Below are 20,717 nucleotides of genomic sequence, written 5' to 3'. Positions count from 1 at the left end.
TTTTTAGTGATCCAAATAAAGTTTTTTTGTGTGAATTTTACATATCACAGGCACTCAAGACAATTTGAAAGTGTTACCTAATCTCCCTAAGGCTTTATAATAATTATTAGACCCAGTTCAAGGTTGGCTAAAGCAAAGTACTTTGAGGATAAATGATTCTTTGGATTGACATTCCTATAGTGATCATATCTCTTAGAACTTTGCTTTGAAGGGAAGAGGATGTAGGGATAGGTCTTTACTCTGACATGTAATAGGTTTGTCACATAATTTTTTTAACTTTCAGTTCACTGTTTTGTAAACTTACCTCTTTTTTTTGAGGATTCATTATGGATTTTTATTTATTTATTTATTTTGGTGAGCTGTATAAAGCTAAGTGTGGTGGCTCACACCTGTAATCTTAGCACTTTGGGAGGCAGAGGTGGGCAGATCACTTGAGGCCAGGAGTTTGAGACGAGCCTGGCCAACATGGTGAAATTCCCTCTCTACTAAAAATACAAAAATTAGCTGGGCGTGGTGAGGCACAAGAATCACTTGAACCTGGGAGGTGGAGATTGCAGTGAGCCAAGATCGTGCTACTGCATTCCAGCCTGGGCGACAGAACGAGACTCTGTCTCAAAACAACAAAAAAAGTGGTAGTATTAACAAGTTTCATCGGTGTCTAATATTTTCTTTTTATGTTTATTATAAAGATAATATGAAAAGCATTAAAAATATTTAGAAGATAGACGGGAAATACTTATTCAACTCCATCAACGGATGAATAATTTTTTTGCTGTGGGGCAATTTCTGTTTTGTTGTTGTTTTGTCGTTATTTATGCATACCTATATATTTCTTAACACATTTGCAAATCCTAGTATTAGACAACTGTGACTCACATAGACCATATGTAGGTTTTTTCCTTTGTTAAAAATGAACATAATTATGATTTAACCACATGGAAGTTACTGTTCAGTGTTAATATATAATGATACCAGAAGATACATTTAAAATTTCATTATTTACCTTTTAGTTATCCAAGCATTAGGTGAACATCTTAAATTAAGACAACAAGTTATTGCCACTGCTACGGTATATTTCAAGAGATTCTATGCCAGGTAGGATTATTTTTAATTTATTTTATTTATTTGAACTCTTATCTAATGCTGATGAACCTTAGCACAGTGTAAATGAATCATGTGTCTACCATAGAGTTATCTTGATTTTTCCCAGTGTGTTTTCTATATGAATGATATTTAACTTTGTTTTATCATATTTTAGGTATTCTCTGAAAAGTATAGATCCTGTATTAATGGCTCCTACATGTGTGTTTTTGGCATCCAAAGTAGAGGTATAAAACGATTTTCTGTTCTTCATCAAAGTGTAGTCAATGTATGTTGGTTACTCTGCCCCAGTTTTCACATTGCCTATGTAAAATTTATAAATGGTAATTTAAGCAAAATACTAAAATTGTACAAAATCAAAGAAATATATACATATCCTTATATATTCACTTAACAGACACATACAGCACTTACTGTGTACCAACTGACTTAATCTTTGTAACAAACTGGAATACATAGTAGTAGTATTCCCATTTTATAAATGAAGAAACTGAGACAGAGATGAAGAACTTGCTTAAGATTATATAGCTAGTAAGTGTCAGAGCCCGTGTTTGAACCATGGGAGTCTTGTTACCAATCCTGTGTTCTTAACTACTTTCCTCTGCTGCCTTTGAGACATCTATTGTTTGGCACTGAGTAGTATTCAGTAAGTACCACAGCTTGCCTACCATAACCTGAGAATGTCCCTTATCCTTCTCATCCATATGCTTATCTTCTCCTGTCTTCCCTCCCATCATCCTGATGATTGGCTGCCTACCAAGCCAGAAGGAAGGCAAGGATTAGGGGAAGCTATAGCTATATAGAGTCTTAACAAGTAAAAGTTGAGGTTGTGAGCATAGAGAAATTAGGTAAGGGAGAGAAGATAGATAGGAACTTGCAGCAGAGACTGAATTTCTGTTCAATTTTTTTACCTTTGTAGTGTTTTTGAAAGAGCTCAGCTAAAGTCCAGAAAATAATAGCAGATATTGGCTGTTTTTCATAAATAATTAATGTAGTCTTTGGTGGTGTGAAATCTTTGCATTATGTTTCTATTTTTGGATAATGTCTTAGAGTGGTATTCTTAGAGTTGTATTCTTGAATATTGAATGTGATTTTTACCTAGTAAGTTTACATTCTTTTTGGCACCCACTTTGATTTAGTTTTGTTTTAGCCATGATTTAAGATTATCCATGACATCTTTCCCAACTATTACCTAAATAATGACAATTGACTCTGTTAGAAATAATATTACGACAAGCTTTCTAGAAGTTTATGTTTTCTAATTGTGAGTGGTAGTTTAAGAAGGCAGAATCAGCTTTGTTTTTGTTAAGTTCTTTAATGGAAAAGAAAGTGTTTATTAAAGGTCCTTATTATGGATTGAGTTTTCTAATTCTAATAATTCTATGTAATATTTGATTTTATTTAAATATTACCATGTAATAATTTAATTTTAAGTCTCTTAAGCACAGGCAGTATGGAGAACCAAGACCAAAAAATCTTTATAAACATTTAATCTTATAGATTAATTTGAGGATTTTAATCTATTGTACTTGTTAAATATTATTATTTGATTTACTGAGTAGAACTCTGTGATGTGATTTACTGAATGAAAGTTTTCCCTTTCAGTTTTGGATAAAGAATTATTCCTAGGCTGGGTGTAGTGGCTCACACCTGTAATCCCAGCACTTTGGGAGACCGAGGCAGGCGGATCACCTGAGGTCAGGAGTTTGAGACCAGCCTAACCAACATGGCAAAACCCCGTTTCTACTAAAAATACAAAAATTAGCCGGATGTGGTGGCAGATGCCTCTAATCCCAGCTACTAGGGAGGCTGAAGCATGAGAATCGCCTGAACCCATGAGGTGGAGGTTGCAGTGAGCCAAGACTGTGCCACTGTACTCCAGCCTGGGTGACAGAGCAAGATTCCATCTCAAAAAAAAAAAAAAAAAAAAATTATTCCTGAGAAAGAGAATGTAGTCTTTCAGATTTGGTTGTAGCATTATTTTTTTTTTTATCTCTGTGACCAAATCTTTCTGTATTTTCTCTAGTTTTATGGAAATTGTATGGACATCTCATTTAAGAACATGTCTCAGGCTTTTTCTTTTTCTTTTCAGTTATAGTTGGAGGTTTAAATGTAAAACAAATATATTAGTACACATACATTTCCCCTACACAGGATAAGGATGTAGGCTGAAGGTATTTAAATAGATTTTTAGTTTAGCTCCTTTTGTTGGATAAGAAACCAACTCTTGATTTTTTTATTTTAAAATGAAGTGAAGGCTTTAGAACTCTTATGAGGCAATAAATGAAACAGTATATATAAGGTGGATCGTAATAAATTTTAGTATTTTCACAATGGTTGTTGTTCACTTGAAAGAGGAAATGGGAACTGACTTTGGAAGTGTTACATAATTCCTATCTCCCTGTTCTAAAAAGGATAGTAACTGTTTATATGTTTTTTGTGTGTGTGTTTTTTTTTAGTTCTTTTGGTGATTAATTAAGGTTTATCTTATTCACAGATTCGACTGTTTTATCATAAAATGGCATAAAGTATCTGTTAGTACAGGTTGAATTGAATAGGAAACATACTTACTATTCTTGCAATTAAGTATAGAGTGTAAACAATCTTCTTGGAAACTAATTTAAATGCAAAAACTGACACTGTAACCTTAAGGCTTGGTTTCTAATTTGGTACTTCTTATTGTTATTAAATTATAAAATTATTTTAAAATGTGTCTTAAGTTGTAGCAATTTGGGGGAAAGGTAATACAGGCAGAATATCCCTAATCTGAAAATCCTAAATGCTCCAAAATTTGAAACTTTTTGAGGGCCGACATGACATTCAAAGGAATGCTCATTGGAACATTTTGCATTTCAGATTTTTAGATTAGGGATGCTCAACCAGTGTAATGCAAAATATTCCTAAATCAGAAAAATCTCTGATCCTTAGCATGTCAGATAAGGGGTAGTCAACCTGTACATTTAGGGGTTTAAGTACTTCACGCCTCAAGTAGTTAGAAGGTGAACAGATTGTAAACAGGAGCAAGGAAATCCTGTTTTGAATAGAGTTCAGATACCCTTAGATTCATTGGGTTAACATGTACCTGCTTTTCTTTCTTTAGGAATTTGGAGTAGTTTCAAATACAAGATTGATTGCTGCTGCTACTTCTGTATGTAAGTGCAAAAAGTATATCTGCTTTAAGGATGTAATTCTAAAGAAAGCTCCAGAGTACATAGATTTTTTTTTTTTTAGTTTATGAGACATATGAGAGATTGGTTGGCTTTATTAAATTTCCTGAGGATACCTTTATGTCTAGTGTAGTTGGCAAAAAATCAAGCTAAAAAAGGTTTTTTTAAAAAGATATAAATATATTACTTTTAATGTCAAAATGGATAGTAATTATCAATCCAAAAACATCAACTCAGTGGCTTTTAATCTTATAAGAGTAAAGAAAAAATTCTGTTTCCGAATTTTATGTATTTTATTGTTTTCTAATGGCTATTATGTCATTCTTATGGGTAGATATTAATATCTATGTGCAAACCCATTCCTGTGTTGGGTTGTTATGAGGACCAAATGAGTAAATATTTATAAAGCTTTTAGAACAGTGCCTTCCTTAGTATGTTACTTTGCTGAGGCTGCCGTAACAAAATGCCACAGAATAGGTGGCTTAAACAACAGAAGCATATTTTCTCACAGTTTTAGAGCATGGAAATCCAAGATCAAGGTGTCTGGCTATTTTTACATGGACCTTTCTCTGAGCACACACACTCCTGGTTTGCCGTCTTCTTGTGAGGACAATAGTCTTACAGAATTAGGCCCCACTCTTATGTCCTCATTTAATCTTTTTTTTCTTTTTTTTTGAGATGGAATCTCGCTCTGTCACCCAGGCTGGAGTGCTCACTTCAACTTCCGCCTTCTGGGTTCAAGTGATTCTCCTGCCTCAGCCTCCTGAGTACCTGGGACTACAGGCATGTGCCACCATGCCCAGCCCATTTTTGTATTTTTTGGTAGAGATGGGGTTTCACCATGTGGGCCAGACTAGTCTCAAACTCCTGATCTCGTGATCCACTAGCCTTGGCCTCCCAAAGTGCTGGGATTACAGGTGTGAGCCACCACGTCCGGCCTGTCCTCATTTAATCTTATCCCTTTAATGGCCCTCTCTCCAAATACAGTCACATTCTGAGGTACTAGGAGTTAGGGCTTCAACATACGAATTTTGGAGGGGGACATATATTGGTCCACAATATTCAGTAAACTTTAGGGGCTATCATCATCATCATCATCATCATCATCATCATCAATGACAACAACATTATTATCATTGGAAAACACTGTACCAATGCAGTGGCATTGGTACCAAGATAAAATACAAGGAATTTAAGGACAAAAAAAGACACATAAAAATATTAATACAGAAGGAAATAAATAGTATAAGAGAGCTACAGAGAATGCTGTGAATGTTTCGGGTGGGAAAAGATTGTTTCATGAATCCAGAAAGGATTAAGTAGAATTTGGTGAAGGAAGTTGAACTGGGGAAATGGAAGAGATAGACAGTCTAAGAACACTGAATAGTTTAGTCAAATAGGGAAAACTCATGAGTTAGATTAACTGAATGGTGAGTAAGGAAATAGTGGGGAAAAATCCTTACCTGACTAATATCAGCTAATAGAGGGCCTTTGATGCTAAATGAAGGAATCTGCACTTTGTTCTATTGACAGTAATGAAAGTTAGTTAGTTATGTGAGACGGAGTCTCGCTCAGCCACCCAGGCTGGAGTGCAGTGGCACGATCTTGGCTCACTGCAACCTCTGCCTCCCAGGTTCAAGCAATTCTCCTCCTCATCCTCCCTTGTAGCTGGGATTACAGGTGTGTGCCACCACACCGGGCTAAGTTTTGTATTTTTAGTAGAGATAGGGTTTCAACATTTTGGCCAGGCTGGTCTTAAACTCCTTACCTCAGGCCTCCCAAAGTGCTGAGATTACAGGCGTGAGCCACTGCGCCTGGCCAGTTTTATTTATTTTTACACATGAGGGTAATGCCAGCATTGTGCATTAGGAAGGTAAATCTGACCCACCTCAGCCTCCCAAAGTGCTGAGGTTACAGGCATGAGCCACTGTGCCTGGCCAGTTTTATTTATTTTTACACATGAGGGTAATGCTAGCATTGTGCATTAGGAAGGTAAATCTGACAGAATTATGTAAGATGAATTGGAGGAGAGGGCAGGTAGAATTAGACAAATTTTGAAGTTATTTACGTCCCACAACATGGATGAACCTTGAGGACATTATGGTAAGTGAAATAAGCCAGTAACAAAGACAAATATCGTGTGATTACACTTACATGGAATACTTAGAGTAGTCAAATTAATAGAGATAGAAAGTAGAATGGTAGGGCTGGAGGAAGGGTGGTATAGGGAGTGATTAATGGGTACAGAGTTTCAGTTTTGCAAAAATTTTGTGTATCTTAACACAATTTAAAAACAAAAACCTTCTGAAATACAGTCAAACTGCAAACTGTATTGAGTGCTGTCACTTACCACAGGGTGCTGTGAGAAATAAAACCTAACAAGTTTAAAGTGGAAAAAATAATTTTTAAGTTGCTGAAGTCATACCAGTGAACACTAATGAAGGCTTAAAATAATATTGGCAGGCAGCAAGAAGAACAAACGAGCCAGATTTGAGCGATAGAGTCAGCATTTCTTGTAAAAAGAAGGGATTTAAGAAGAGTCAGAAATGTGTTTTGAGGTTTTTTTGCCAGGGGTTGGGGAGCTGAAGCTGGTACTGAAAAAGAGAGTAAGTGAGTTCTGAAAAGAATTAAATTTAATCTTTGACATTCTAAGTATAAATATGTTAGTAGAACATCCCCTTAAAAATGTGAGGCCAGCAGTAGAAATTTGGAATTTGGTAACATTTAAGAGTTGTACAGGCCAGGCATGGTAGTTCCTGCTTATAATCCGAACACTTTGGGAGGCTGGAGCAGGAGGATTGCTTTAGAACAGGAGTTCAAGACCAGCCTGGACAACATAGCAAGATTCCAGCTGTGCAAAAAATTAAAGAAAAATTAACTGGGCTTGGTGGCACACACCTGTAGTCCTAGCTACTCACCTGTAGTCCTAGCTACTCAACTAGGCTGAAGTGGGAGGGTTGCCTGAGCGCAGGAGTTCAAGGTTGCAGTAAGCTATGATTATACTACTGCACTCCAGCCTGGGCAATGGAGTAAGACTCTGTCTCTAAAAATAAAAAAAAAGAGTTGCACAGTGTCTTATGCTGCTTAGAAAAAGACGTGAGCCAAAGAAAAAAACCGATCTTTGAGAGAGAACATAGTGTCATTAACAATGTGGGGGTGGAGGTAGAAGCCAGATTGCAAGGAATTAAGAAGCGAATAGGTGCTGAGAAAGGAATAGTCTAACTATATTACAAATATATGAACAACTTCAATGAAGGGAATTGGGGGAAAGGTGCTGACATAAGTAGCTTTGGAAATGATTAGAGTATAAGAGTAAAGGCAAAACGAACTACACATAAGCACTGTACTCTAGTTGATGAAGTTATTACCCATGGGTGTACAAGTTAACAATTCTGATAATGCTATACATATATATGGGAATTAAACAATTACATAAATCAGTAGCAAATGTTTGAGAGCCGGGTTTCTCATTGTTGGAGTGGGAATTTACAGATAAGCAAAGGGCTGGAAACAGCATGAACTCGTGTACCTTAATACAATATAGACGGTTACATATAGAAATATTTATAGATATGTGTATATACATGGGTTAGTGTGTATATTTCTTGGCTTTCTCAGCTGAAAGAGTCTGTAAGCAATGGCATACCAGTAGCAATGAGCTCACCTAGTACCCATATCTTGGTTTCTAATATCATTCTCCAATAAAAGGTACCAGGGCTCCTTGGAGAAATGGCTGATTCTAGGACTGGGGCAAGAAATACACAAGATGGACCTGGACCATCTCATAATGCCAGTAATAAAGAAGTACTCAAAACAAACAAGAAAAACAAAAACCTACATTGATGAGGATATGTCAAAAGGATATAGGAGCCAACTAAGAGAGCTCCCACTGACCAAAGCTGAAAGAATTTGAGCATCAAAATTTTAAAAATAGCATTGGATAATAACTCAAAGTATAAACTAAATATCCATGAGTCCATACTGATATAAATAAATGAGGGAGAAGAGACATGTCTTCCATGCTGAAGAATTCCAAATAATGTATGTAACTATTCTGCCCTCAAGTAGAGGGAGCATAACTCCCCACTCCTAGGGTGCTGGCTATACATGTTAACTTCCTGCTAGTGTGTACATATGGAAAGGGAGGAAAAAATTAACTTTACAGTGGGGAAACCTGAGAAATACTGCCTTAGCCAGGCGATCAAGGTCAGTAGCAACAGTGATAAATCACATTAATATCATGTATCATTGATGTGATATGATGAAGATGGAACTTTATCTCAGTGGTCTTCCTGTCAAAAACCCATTTTCTCTAGTCTAATGAGAAAAACATCAAACAAATTCCAGTAGAGGGGCATTTGACAAAATACTTGACTGGTACTCCTAAAAACTGTCAAAGTCATCAAAAACAAGGAAAGGCTAGAAAACTGTCACAGCCAAACAGTGTAAGGAAACATGACAAATAAACGTAATCTGGTATCCTAGATAAGACCCTAGGATAGAAAAAGGACATTGGTACAAACTAAGGAGATCTGAAAAAAGTACAGAGTTTAGTTAATAATAACATTTCAATATTGGGTCAGTAATTGTAACAAATGCGCCATACTAATGTAAGATGTTAATAGTAGGGGAAGCTGGGTGAAGGCATGTCTTGTCCACTTGGACTAATATAAGAAAGTACCATAGACTGGGTGGCTTTCACAACAGACATTTATTTCTCACAGTTCTGGAGGCTGGGAAGTCAATAACGGTGGGTATAAGAGAACTGTGTATGATCTCACTGAGTCTACAAAAATAAAAGGCAGAGGAATATAATTAGGTAGAGTTTGTTTTGCTTCTTTGAAGGGAAATTTGAGCATATTAGTATATGATGGAAGATTTACTGAAGGAGGAAAGGTTAAAGATGAAAAAAATTAGTAGGAGTTATCGATTGAATAGATGATAACAAGTGTATAAGTGGTAAGACAAACAATAGAGAGGAGGAATGTATTTTTCTCCAAGTTGGAAGAAAAGGATTAAAAGATAGAAAAAAATGCAGAGCAGTTTTAGCGTGGAGTAACAGACATGTGACAGTATCAGGTAAATATATTCTCAATAGAGGTGTTAGGTGTCAAGGTCCAGGGGATAGGGATGTAGATTTGTTTTATATAGAGAGATAATTTTACTTTGTTGATTGTCTACCATTATATAAGAACCTGTTGTGCTGGTATACTTTACATCACAAGGATTTGTAAAACTCAGAAACCTTAATAGGTACGTCTTAAATTTAAATAAAGGAGAGAAGAAAGGAAAGATTATAAATTTACTAATGTCAAGTTTAAATTGTTCTAGGTTTCAAATCCTGGCAGATATTACACATCTAAATTAGCTGTAGGGCACTTAATTTGCAAAACAAATCATTTTGAAAATATAGTGCAGAAATGGAATATAGACAGAAATGGAATTTCTGTCTTTTTTTTTTTTGAGATGGAGTCTCACCCTGTCACCCAGGCTGGAGTGCAGTGGTGTGTTCTCAGCTCACTGCACCCTCTGCCTCCCGGGTTCGAGGGTTTCTCCTGCCTCGGCCTCCCGAGTAGCCAGGACTACAGGCGCATGCCACTACACTAGGCTAATTTTTGTATTTTTAGTAGAGATGGGGTTTCACCATGTTGTCCAGGAGGTCTCGAACTCCTGACCTCAGGTGATCCACCCGCCTTGGCCTCCCAAAGTGCCAGGATTACAGGCATGAGCCACCGTGCCTAGCCAGAAATGGAATTTCTTTTCATTTCAGTGAGATCACTTGGGCTTTGTACAAATGGTAGCTGACACCAAACTTTTTTTTTTTTTTTTTGAGACGGAGTCTCACTCTATTGCCCAGGCTGGAGTGCAGTGGCGCAATCTCGGCTCACTGCAAGCTCTGCCTCCCGGGTTCACGCCATTCTCCTGCCTTAGCCTCTCCGAGTAGCTGGGACTACAGGCGCCCGCCACCATGCCCGGCTAATTTTTTTTTGTATTTTTAGTAGAGACGGGGTTTCACCGTGGTCTCGATCTCCTGACCTTGTGATCCGCCCGCCTCGGCCTCCCAAAGTGCTGGGATTACAAGCGTGAGCCACCGCGCCTGGCCGACACCAAACATTTTTTAGGACCTGTCAGTAGTTACTTGGTTGAATTAAATGTGTCATAATGGCTTGAATACAGTTTCTCAAATAGTACTTATATGTATATGCTCACACCATTTTAAGGAGATGGGGGATTGGTTAACATTGTTTTTTCATTTGTACTTTAGTGACTAAACAATAAAGTAATAGATAATAGAGTACTAACTTTATGTGTTACTACTACTTTATGAGTAACTCTAGAGACCTTTGCACATATATTAATGCTTTTATTAAAATAAATATGTGATAAATACCTGGTCATTGTAAAAAGTTTAGAAAGTGCAGATTAGTAAAAAGTTCTTAAATCTCACAAATAACCACTGTTAACATTTTTTTGGTGTACTATCCTCCCAATATTTTATATGTATATTTTTTACCAATTGTATATATTGTAAACACATGTATAACCCCTGTGTTCCTTCTAAGCTCAGTCACTGGAAAACAGAAGAATACCATTCTGTAGCTGAAAAGATTTTAGAAATGATAAAAGCCAGTGATTTTTTTTTTCCTGATCTTTTTCTTTTTTAAACATCAGAACCCTTTCTTAAGGTAGTAAATATAAAATTGAAGCTGTGTAGAGTGTCCTGCCACCCAGTCTTTCCCCTTCCCTGAAAACAAATAAAAATCTGGGTCGCTAAGTATTGCCAAGAATTCCTGCTGAAAATAATTTTGCTCTACCCTCTAATATTCTGCTCTGTTAAAGGAATTTTGAGTTAATTTATTTCCCATTTTCTCAGTTTAAATTTTTTTTTATTTTCTGCAGTAAAAACTAGATTTTCATATGCCTTTCCAAAGGAATTTCCTTATAGGATGAATCATGTAAGTATATGGTATAAAATGGAACACTTATCAAAGCTATATATAAACTAGCTCTATTTTATATTAGACTAAATTTAATAGTTTCCTAGAAATGGCAGTTTCAAATATTACTTAAATACAGACATCATTCTAAATTAAAGCTAAATAGCCTTTATCGTTTAAAAAGAATACTTCATAGTAGTGATTATCAACCCTGGCTGCTCATTAAATCACCTTGGGAACTTGTAAATAATACTGATGTTGGATCCTTTCCAGAACAACAAAATCAGAATTTTCAGGCTTGGGGCTCCCAACATTGGTACTGTATAAAAGCTCCCAGGTGATACTACTACTCAGCTGGGATTAAAAACTAATGGAACAATATGAAATATAAGGTGAATTTCTATTGACATTTTAATGGTATGTCCTTTTTCCACCTTGCAAGGGATTTGTTTATTCTCTTTAAGTTACATTTTTTTAATTAAGTAGAAATAATTGTATTTTTGCATTTGCTGAGTAGAAAGTATACTGGAAAATCTGATGGTTTTACAGGATATTTTAAATAAAAGTGAGTAATAAGAATGATAGTGAGAAGCTGGCTTTTCCTTACAAGGATTAAAATCCTTATAATCATAATTGCATTTATAATATAATAGTAATTTTTTAGTGCAGATATTTATTTTAATATAAACTATGTTTATTGTCTGGATTTTTAAAACTTTTTAGTAAAAATTTTTGATAAATTATTATAATGTCTGTAATTTATGTTAGATTAAGTGGACTTATCTAATTTGGTTTCATATTGACATTTCATTTATAATCTTTGTTTTAAACAGATATTAGAATGTGAATTCTATCTGTTAGAACTAATGGTAAGTAAATCTTCTGTGATTAATAGATTAAAACATTTTTAAATTAAATGAAGTTGGAAATTATTTAAAGAAATGATTTTAGAGAGGTACATTTTAAAACCATCCACCTGATATGTGATGGTGAAATAATGGTAGCCTATTTATATTAGCATCTAGAGTCTCTCTGAAGCCTGTAAAATAATTTGTATATCCTACTTAGGATGGGAAAATTTTTCTGTTCTATAGTAAGTAACTATAATGAAAGGATTACAAACAGACAAGTCAGGACATTAAACCACTGTAAATTATGTGCACAATTTGTGTGTGCGTGCAGTGTTATTTAAAGATAGATTATGTCTTTGGCAGAATTCTGCTCCTCCAGTTGGGAATTATGAATTTATAGGCTAATAAGAGGTTTCAGTGTGTTGCAGATGTGACACTTTGAGTCTCTAAGGGAATGAATGGATGCTGACTGACTGCCAACCGATTTACCAAGGTATATTCCAGAGAGAGCACTGCCTTCACTATTATAGTAGAGTTTAGGGCTGTCATACTGCTAGCTTAAGAGAATAAAAGGGAAGCAAGCATGAGTTAGTGAAATTCACTTTGAAATACACAATTACAAATCAATTGGGTAATGATAACATTTTTGTGTTGTAATAAATCTGTTTTTTATACATACACATTTTTTAAACTGTTTCTAGGATTGTTGCTTGATAGTGTATCATCCTTATAGACCTTTGCTCCAGTATGTGCAGGACATGGGCCAAGAAGACATGTTGCTTCCCCTTGCATGGTAATTAGAACAGAAGTTATTAATAGTGTAACATGTTATTAGATAGGAAGGTTGACAATTAAATATGAAGTTCAGTATTTTTAAAGTCATTAAACTATTGCCCCAAGATATTTTATGTTGAGCAAAATACCACTTGTTGAATTTTAATAACTATAGTGGTGTAAATGCCAAAATGAAAACAATCCTAAATTATCTGTTCCATAAATATACCTATTAAAATTTAATTTTATACAAAACACAGACTGTTAACATAAAAATTAAGACTGAAGTTATCTTTAAAGTAATCAGAATACTTTTTGGTAGTATGCAACATACGTATAAATTTACTGTATAATTTCTGGTTTTTTAATTTGATTTTTCTGATTTTAAAAAAATTAGAAAAATGTGTTTATAATTTGTTATGAGATTTTGAAATTTAAAATATATTTAGCTGTAATTTTATTCATTGATATGTGCTTATTTGTTGTCACATTCATGTATCCATCCTTTTGCCTTGATGTTTTCACTTTTATAGCTGTGCTTCAGTAGCATAAAAAGGAAATAAATGTGTGCAAAGATGGGAAATCTGGCCCTCTCTGGAGGAAATGTACAATCAGATGAGGTAGTTCTGCTTTCAGTAATAATATGATTTACATTTCTATAGGAGGATAGTGAATGATACCTACAGAACGGATCTTTGCCTACTGTATCCTCCTTTCATGATAGCTTTAGGTATGTAAGCATGGTGTGCCTTTATGAGTTAAATTGTTATAAACTTATTTAGGTCGTCCTAAACTAAATTTCACCCTATTGTACTTTATGTTTTTATGTTCCATGAAGTAATAGACTAATCCTTGCATGTGAGCTTTCAATAATATGAACTGCAACTGTCACAAATCAGGATTATTATTCCCCCACCCCCTTTTTTGGTAAGTTTTTTTTTTTTTTTTTTTTGAAACCATTCAAAATAGTTTTAATCAGTGTCTGCATAGAACATATTTGTTTGTTTAGAGGGAAAAGTTCAGAATTAAGCCAGCTAATATTAGTTGTAGCATGTAAAATAATTGGGCCTTTCATATCCTGAGCCCAAACAAATACTCAGAGGTTGAGTAAAGGAGCATCTGTGGTCCATAATGCTTGGCTGGAGGAAGAAGTTAAGTACATTCATTCTACTGTCTATGGAAAGCAGTGCTGTAATGGGTGGAGTCAGATAGTCCTAGGCTTAAACTTTACTTCCTTTACAATTGTGGGAAAATTATCTGACCTTTCCGTGTTTGCTTCCTTAATTGTAAAATGGAGAGAATACTAATAATTCCACTGAGCCGTTTGAAGAATTAAATGAGATAGGTTGTAGAGCACCAAATAATGCCTGTTATATATTGGGTACTTGTTAATTTTTGTTCCTTTTCCTTCTATTGATTTTTTTTTTTTTCTTGAGATGGAGTCTCACTCTGTCTCCCAGGCTAGAGTGCAGTGGTGTGATCTCAGCTCACTGCAACCTCTGCCTCCTGGGTTCAAGCGATTCTCCTGCCTCAGCCTCCTGAGTAGCTACAGGAGGATTATAGGTGTCCACCACCATACCTGGCTAATTTTTGTATTTTTAGTAGAGGCAGGGTTTCGCCATGTTGGCCAGGCTGGCCTTGAACTCCTGACCTCAGGTGATCCGCCCTCCTTGGCCTCTCAAAGTGCTGGGATTACAGGCATGAGCCACCGCGCCCAGCCCCTTCTATTGATTTTTGTAACTCCATCCTCTTGATTTTCCCCTCTTATTTTCCATTGGTTCCATTGGTTTGTCTTTGTTCAGTTGTTCAATTATTCCTTAAATGTTGATGTTTCTTGGCCTTCTTACATCAGGGCTGACAAATAGGTTATACTTACACTTCTGTATTACTGGCAGTTCCCTGAAAGGACCATTTGAAAGGATTTTGAAGTGGTGTCTTACCCAGTGGGTAGGAATACTGGGATCTGCATAGGTAGGAAGCAAGGGATAACAGAACATGTGTCACATCTTTGCCATCCCTACTGTCTTCTTCTTGGGTACTTTCACTGAGATTCATGGCTTCTACTATCACTTACATGCTGAAACATTTAAATTTCTTTATTTAGCCAAGATCTTGCCACTTGGCAGTTCTTTATATCCATCCTCCTTTTACATAGCTCCACTTGGCATCCCACCAGCACATCAGACTCATGATAAGGATTGAGCTTATCACTTTGTCCCAAAATGTGTTCCTCCTTTTAATGTCTTTGCCAGTTTGGTGAATAGCACTAGTTATATGCCTTAGTTGGAAACCCAGCAGTTAGGCCCTTTCATCTCCCTCAATACCCACATGTAGTTGTTTACCAATACATTTTGTGCCTTCCTCTCGATTGTTCCTTCTGTAATCTCATAGTCATCTTCTCATTTCTATCCATGTTACCACAGCAGTCTCCTAACTGGCTTATTAGCCTCCAGCACTCCCATCCTCAGAGAGCCTATCTATCCTCCAAACTGTTGAGCTAGGCTAATGGTTTCACCTGGGGATAATTTTGCCCCGAGGGGACATTTGGCAATGTTTGGTTTTAGTTGTCATAACTAGGGTAGGGTGCTACAGGCATCTAGTGGGTAGAAGCCAGGGATGCTGCCAAGCATCTTGTAGTATTCAAGACAGTGTCAAAGAGTTGTTCAACCTAAGATGTCAGTAGTGCCAAGATTGAGAAACCCAGAGCTAGCCGAATTCGTCTCCCAATTGATACACATACTATTCTCTTCTCCCACTTTCATTTTTTTTTAATAAGACTTGGCTTAAATATCACCTCTTCAGTGACCCTCCCCGCACCCTTTCAGCATCACCTCAGTCTAGGTTTAGGATGCTTCCTCAATCTTCAGTGTACTCTATGCATGCCCATGTTAATAGCATTGTCCACTGTATTTTAATTTCCTGCTTTTATCATTTCAGTCCTTTGGTTTTTTAACCCCTTCTTGACCTAAGCCCTACTCATAGCTTTGCTTGACTTAGGGCAACCAGTGTGTCAGTTGACATTTGAGTTGCTATTTGCCTAGAATGTCATCCTTAGCAAAGACATGGATAACCAGACCAAGGAGTATAACTTAAGCTGGGGCGGGTTCAGGGTATCTAGGCTGCTCAGTAGAAATTGTTTTAGGCAAAATTATGATGTAGATTCTTCTCTTTTGTTAGTTTATATTGTATATAACATATATAACTAATATTGTATACAGCATATTACATTTTTTTTCTAACCTTTATTTGATTACAACACTGAATTCTGTAAGGATGTGCCCAGCTTTCACACAACTTGATCATGTGCTAATAATGAAAAGGAAGAAAAAAGGCCAGGCAACACTGCTTTTAACTGAAATGTGGAAACATAGTCAACATTGTTAAAACCTAGTGTATTAATTGACATTTTTGTTTGTTTTGTTTTGTCACACTGACTTCTGGTGCAGTTTAACTGCTACTTTGTACACTACTCAAGGATAACTTCCCTTTTCTGCTCTCCTCATTGGATGTTTTTCCTCTTTAACATGCCTGACTCTCAAGGTAACTGCACCATGAGTAGCACGCAGTGAGGACCAGATGTCAAGAACTTGATGTAATCTAGTAATTTTTTCTGTCTCGGATTACGTTGATGAGATGGTCAGTGGTAACTCTCCTATGTAGCTGTTTAATTTTTTTTTAAGAGTGTTGGAAAATACACAGGAAATAGTGAAAAATCTTTGTTAGATCATATATTCTGTGTTTGCAGTTAAACATGGACAGTTGTCTCTCATTTTCATTTCAGCTTGCCTACATGTAGCCTGTGTTGTACAGCAGAAAGATGCCAGGCAATGGTTTGCTGAGCTTTCTGTGGATATGGAAAAGGTATTCTGTAAAATTCCCTTAGTTGTATGTAAACTTGAATGTTTAAAAATTAATGTCATATTTACTTATCGTGAGCCTAAAATCTTGTGATGTCCACCAGGCTAAGAAGATTATTGATTACAAAATATTAAGAAACATGGGCTGGGCATGGTGGTTTGTGCCTGTAATCCCAGCACTTTGGGAGGCCTAGGTGGGCAGATCACCTGAGGTCAGGAGTTCAAGACCAGCCTGACCAACATGGTGAAACCCCGTCTCTACTGAAAATACAAAAATTAGCCGGGTGTGGTGACATGCACCTGTACTCCCAGGTACTTGGGAGGCTGAGACAGAATTGCTTGAACCTGGGAGGCAGAGGTTGCAGTGAGCCAAGATCATGCCACTGCACGTGAGCCTGGGCAACAGAGCGAGACTCCGTCTAAAAAAAAAAAAAGTTTGGTAGGAAGAGTTAATGCTGATTATTAAGTTATGTATCTCTTTTCAGTTTAGGATTAAACAGAATGGTAAACTTTTGGTTTAATTGGTTGCAAAGTAGCCTCTAATTCCCAGGATTATTTTAAAATCTCCCTGGTAACCACTGAATACTACTGTGAACTTCTGTAACATAGCCTATCTCCTGGCAAAATGGCTTTTGCTGTGTTTCTAGCTTTTCTGCTCAAGTGTTAAATGCATTAAAATTAATCCTAAGGTTAGGTTCTACTCAGGTGGGAAAAATATGGCTAATTTGGAAACTAGTTGTTTCAAATTTGTAGCTGCCAGTTTTTGAGCACCTTAATGTATGTGTAGTTAACAGAATCAGAACATCTTTTGTGCACTACCCCCGATTAAGTTGTTTAAAATAACTTATACTAGAGGAGTGTGCTCTATAGTGGTATATTCCCTCATGATTAGAACCTTTATTCTTAGTATGTTTCAGTTTAAAAGATATCATCAGATGTAAGGAAATCAACTGCAGAGATAGATTAGAATGGACAGTGCACACATGCTGAAAAATGAGAGGCTAGAAGGAAAATCCTAAACAGCACTGTGGTGAAAAATACTGCTTTCAAATTTATCAGGATTTAAGGACAGAGACTATTTACTGTTTTCTGAGGGTTGTGTAGTAAGTGATGTATGCTCTTTATATAAGAAATGTTGCTTGTTTTTGCCACTGAGAACTTTTCAAATATTTTCTTCTAGATTTTGGAAATAATCAGGGTTATTTTAAAACTATATGAGCAGTGGAAGAATTTTGATGAGAGAAAAGAGATGGCAACCATTCTTAGTAAGATGCCAAAACCAAAACCACCTCCAAACAGGTACTTTGTAGACTTTAATTATTGATGTCATTGAATTATATATCATACTTACCATATTTTTCTTAGATTATGTTGTTTTGTAGTTTTTAAAACATTTCTTCCAAAACTTCATGATCCATGTTAATTTTATTTTTTAAATTTGTGATTTGATTGAGAATGTCTCATTTAAAAAAATCACTAATCTGATTAGTAACTTTTCCTAATGCAGTGGAGGTATATATTACAGGTATCTCTCAACATATGGTCATATACCATAAATTTAAAGCTGACAGAATTAGGCAAGTTCATCTGAAATTCAGGGCAGAATTCAGAACTATAGTAGTTTCATGTCAGTTGGATTCTGTGCCATCTTTTTTTTTTTTTTTTCACTGCTGGCTATTGTCCTGTTTTATAAATTTCAGTAGCAATTTTCAAAAATTTCAATGAATGATCTGATATTGTAAAGATAAAGAATTTTGGTTTTTAAGTGATCCTAAGATCTACAGCACATAAGAATATATTTTTGCTAAAAATGAATCACCTGTGCTAAGAGAGTTTTTTTTGTTGTTATTGGGGTGTGTGTGTATGTGTGTTTTAAGTAAGATCTGTTCATTTAGTTCAGTGGTTCTCAGCCCTCACTGTGTATCAGTTCATTTGGGGCAGGGATAAAAAGAAGGGAAATAAAGAAATGCCATCCATCTTAATTGTTTCTTTAGAAAAATGATTGTTATATAACAAGATAGATTTATGGATTGCTACTGATAAGTTAATGTTACAATTTGGAAAAAGTTAATATTTTATTCAAGGAGCTGTTTAAGGCAGTCATTCAAACAGCTACCTTTGGATGCATTTTTTGCAGAAATTCCCTGAGTGATTCTCCACTAGTGGCAGGGCCTGAAGCTGCAAGATGATGGTGGACAAGATAAGGCAATAATCCTATTGCCAAAGTTACTGGTATTTTCAGTTTTAGTTATTTTTAAGTATTCAGCATTTTTATTTTAAGTATTCAGCATTTTTCCAGGAAATTACCATATTTCTTGCTGACTTATAAAGGTTTGCTGTATTTATATATGATTTTATTATGCCTTTGGACAACAGTTTTGGGTTTTTTTTTGTTTTTGAAGAATACTTCTTGTTTTTCATAAATAGTAGGAATAGGATTTTATATGTAAGATTTAATTTTATAGGAAATTTGTTTAGAAGAAGCTGTAATCTCTATGTTGAGTGATACCTGTAATAACAATGAAATCCCATACTCTAATTTAAAGTTTTTGAGTATATATGGACACTAACTTCCAGAATGCTTGTTATATGTGAGGGCACAAAGTTATATAAGAATAAAAACATAAAACCAAATGTTAGTCTTCTGGATTTTAATTTTTCACATGTCTTATAATGAGGAATGTCTTTGTTCTGTATAGTTGTGCCACAGAATAATGAATTTAAAAGTCAGTAGGCTTATCAGGGTGTAAAAATGGATCTTTTAATTGGTATAAAATCTCTTTCTTCCCCCATTTGAACAGTGAAGGAGAGCAGGGTCCAAATGGAAGTCAGAACTCTAGCTACAGCCAATCTTAAAACATTCCGAAGAATTCCATAGTGGACCACTTGGAAATAAACCATTGGACAGATTTCAGTAATGTCTACAGTGGAACACAAATGAAAATGAATAGCTTGTTTCTGTCAAGCATATTGGAAAGTGATTTTATTTTTGCAAAATAAGTTTTTCTTTATCTAATATGATTCTAGTACATAATTGATTAAAATCTCTTGATTATAAATGTTTGGAAAGGTTCTAAGGGGACCTACAGACAGACATACATAGACATTTCAAAATTAATAGCTTTTGATTAGTATAATATTTCTTAATTTGGATAATAGAAATTGTAGCTTTTTATTAAGCCAGGAAACATGAAGCATAATTTGTTTAAAATTCTCTTTGGTCACTGAGGGACCAAAAAAGGACGTAAAATTTACAGTCAGTCTATGAGGGTTTTTTCCCCTCCATAAGTGTAACTTTAAAACTGTATTTAAGGAATCAAATCTTACAAAATCCTGGAAGATTTTGGTAATGATGTTGATAATTTCAGGGAAATTAATCAAGTACCTATATTGATTTAAAAGTGTATTTTATTCAATAGTTTGAGGATCTTGCCATGGAAGATACTAGCCCAGCCTAGCAGAAAAGTGCAATATGTATAGCATACTTTGACATTTTAAACATGATAGTCCATAACCATTTTGAAATGCTGGGCAGACTACATGAAGTTATTTATAATTAATTCAAAGCTAATCAGGCATTTTGAAAGCTTAATTGGATTCAAAAACCATAATGTTGGAATTTGGTAAAATTTTAATGTTGATTTTTACTGTGAAAAGTTTTTTATAAGATATACACACCCTAGTTTAATGTTGTGTCTTGGTGTGGATTTACAAATTTACTACAGGTATTCTGAACCAGGAACACAATCAGGTTTCAGGCCAGTTTGATACTGGCTGTCCTTAATTCTAATATGAGAGTAGGACATCATACTAAATGTTATGTCAGTGGGACTGTACTGTCTGTGGAACTTAGCAAATTAATCATTTTCTTCAGACTTGAAGGAGAGTGATAAATAAAATTTGGAGTCATAGGATATTGATGCACAATTTAAGGATTAAACATTTTTAATCAATTGTGGATGATGGCTTATTAAATTAAATGTTGACTTCCTAGTATAAAACTGCAAGAATAAAAGTAACTTCTCCAGC

At 35.5% G+C, this 20,717-nt stretch overlaps 1 protein-coding gene across 2 annotated transcripts in view; it reads left to right on the top strand.

The window, feature by feature from the left end:
• The window catches only part of CCNC (cyclin C), a 26,820-nt gene extending 6,103 nt beyond the window's left edge, over positions 1-20,717 (top strand). Inside the window, exons 3-13 of one of the 2 annotated variants that reach the window (XM_058435427.1) lie at positions 1,011-1,095; positions 1,259-1,328; positions 4,202-4,253; positions 11,169-11,224; positions 12,040-12,075; positions 12,759-12,850; positions 13,494-13,561; positions 16,613-16,692; positions 17,869-17,987; positions 18,826-18,920; positions 19,490-20,717. In XM_058435427.1, coding sequence (XP_058291410.1) covers positions 1,011-1,095; positions 1,259-1,328; positions 4,202-4,253; positions 11,169-11,224; positions 12,040-12,075; positions 12,759-12,850; positions 13,494-13,561; positions 16,613-16,692; positions 17,869-17,987; positions 18,826-18,877 — 710 coding nt within the window. In that variant the 3' untranslated portion in view covers positions 18,878-18,920; positions 19,490-20,717. The remainder of the gene's footprint in view (positions 1-1,010; positions 1,096-1,258; positions 1,329-4,201; positions 4,254-11,168; positions 11,225-12,039; positions 12,076-12,758; positions 12,851-13,493; positions 13,562-16,612; positions 16,693-17,868; positions 17,988-18,825; positions 18,921-19,489) is intronic. The other variant, XM_032155675.2, reaches the window with a different exon arrangement.

The sequence above is a fragment of the Hylobates moloch genome, unplaced genomic scaffold, assembly GCF_009828535.3.
Source record: "Hylobates moloch isolate HMO894 unplaced genomic scaffold, HMol_V3 SCAFFOLD_2, whole genome shotgun sequence".
Taxonomy (NCBI): Eukaryota; Metazoa; Chordata; class Mammalia; order Primates; family Hylobatidae; genus Hylobates; species Hylobates moloch.
The sequence above is the reverse complement of the archived record's forward strand: the minus strand, read 5'-3'. Positions and strand labels throughout refer to the sequence as shown.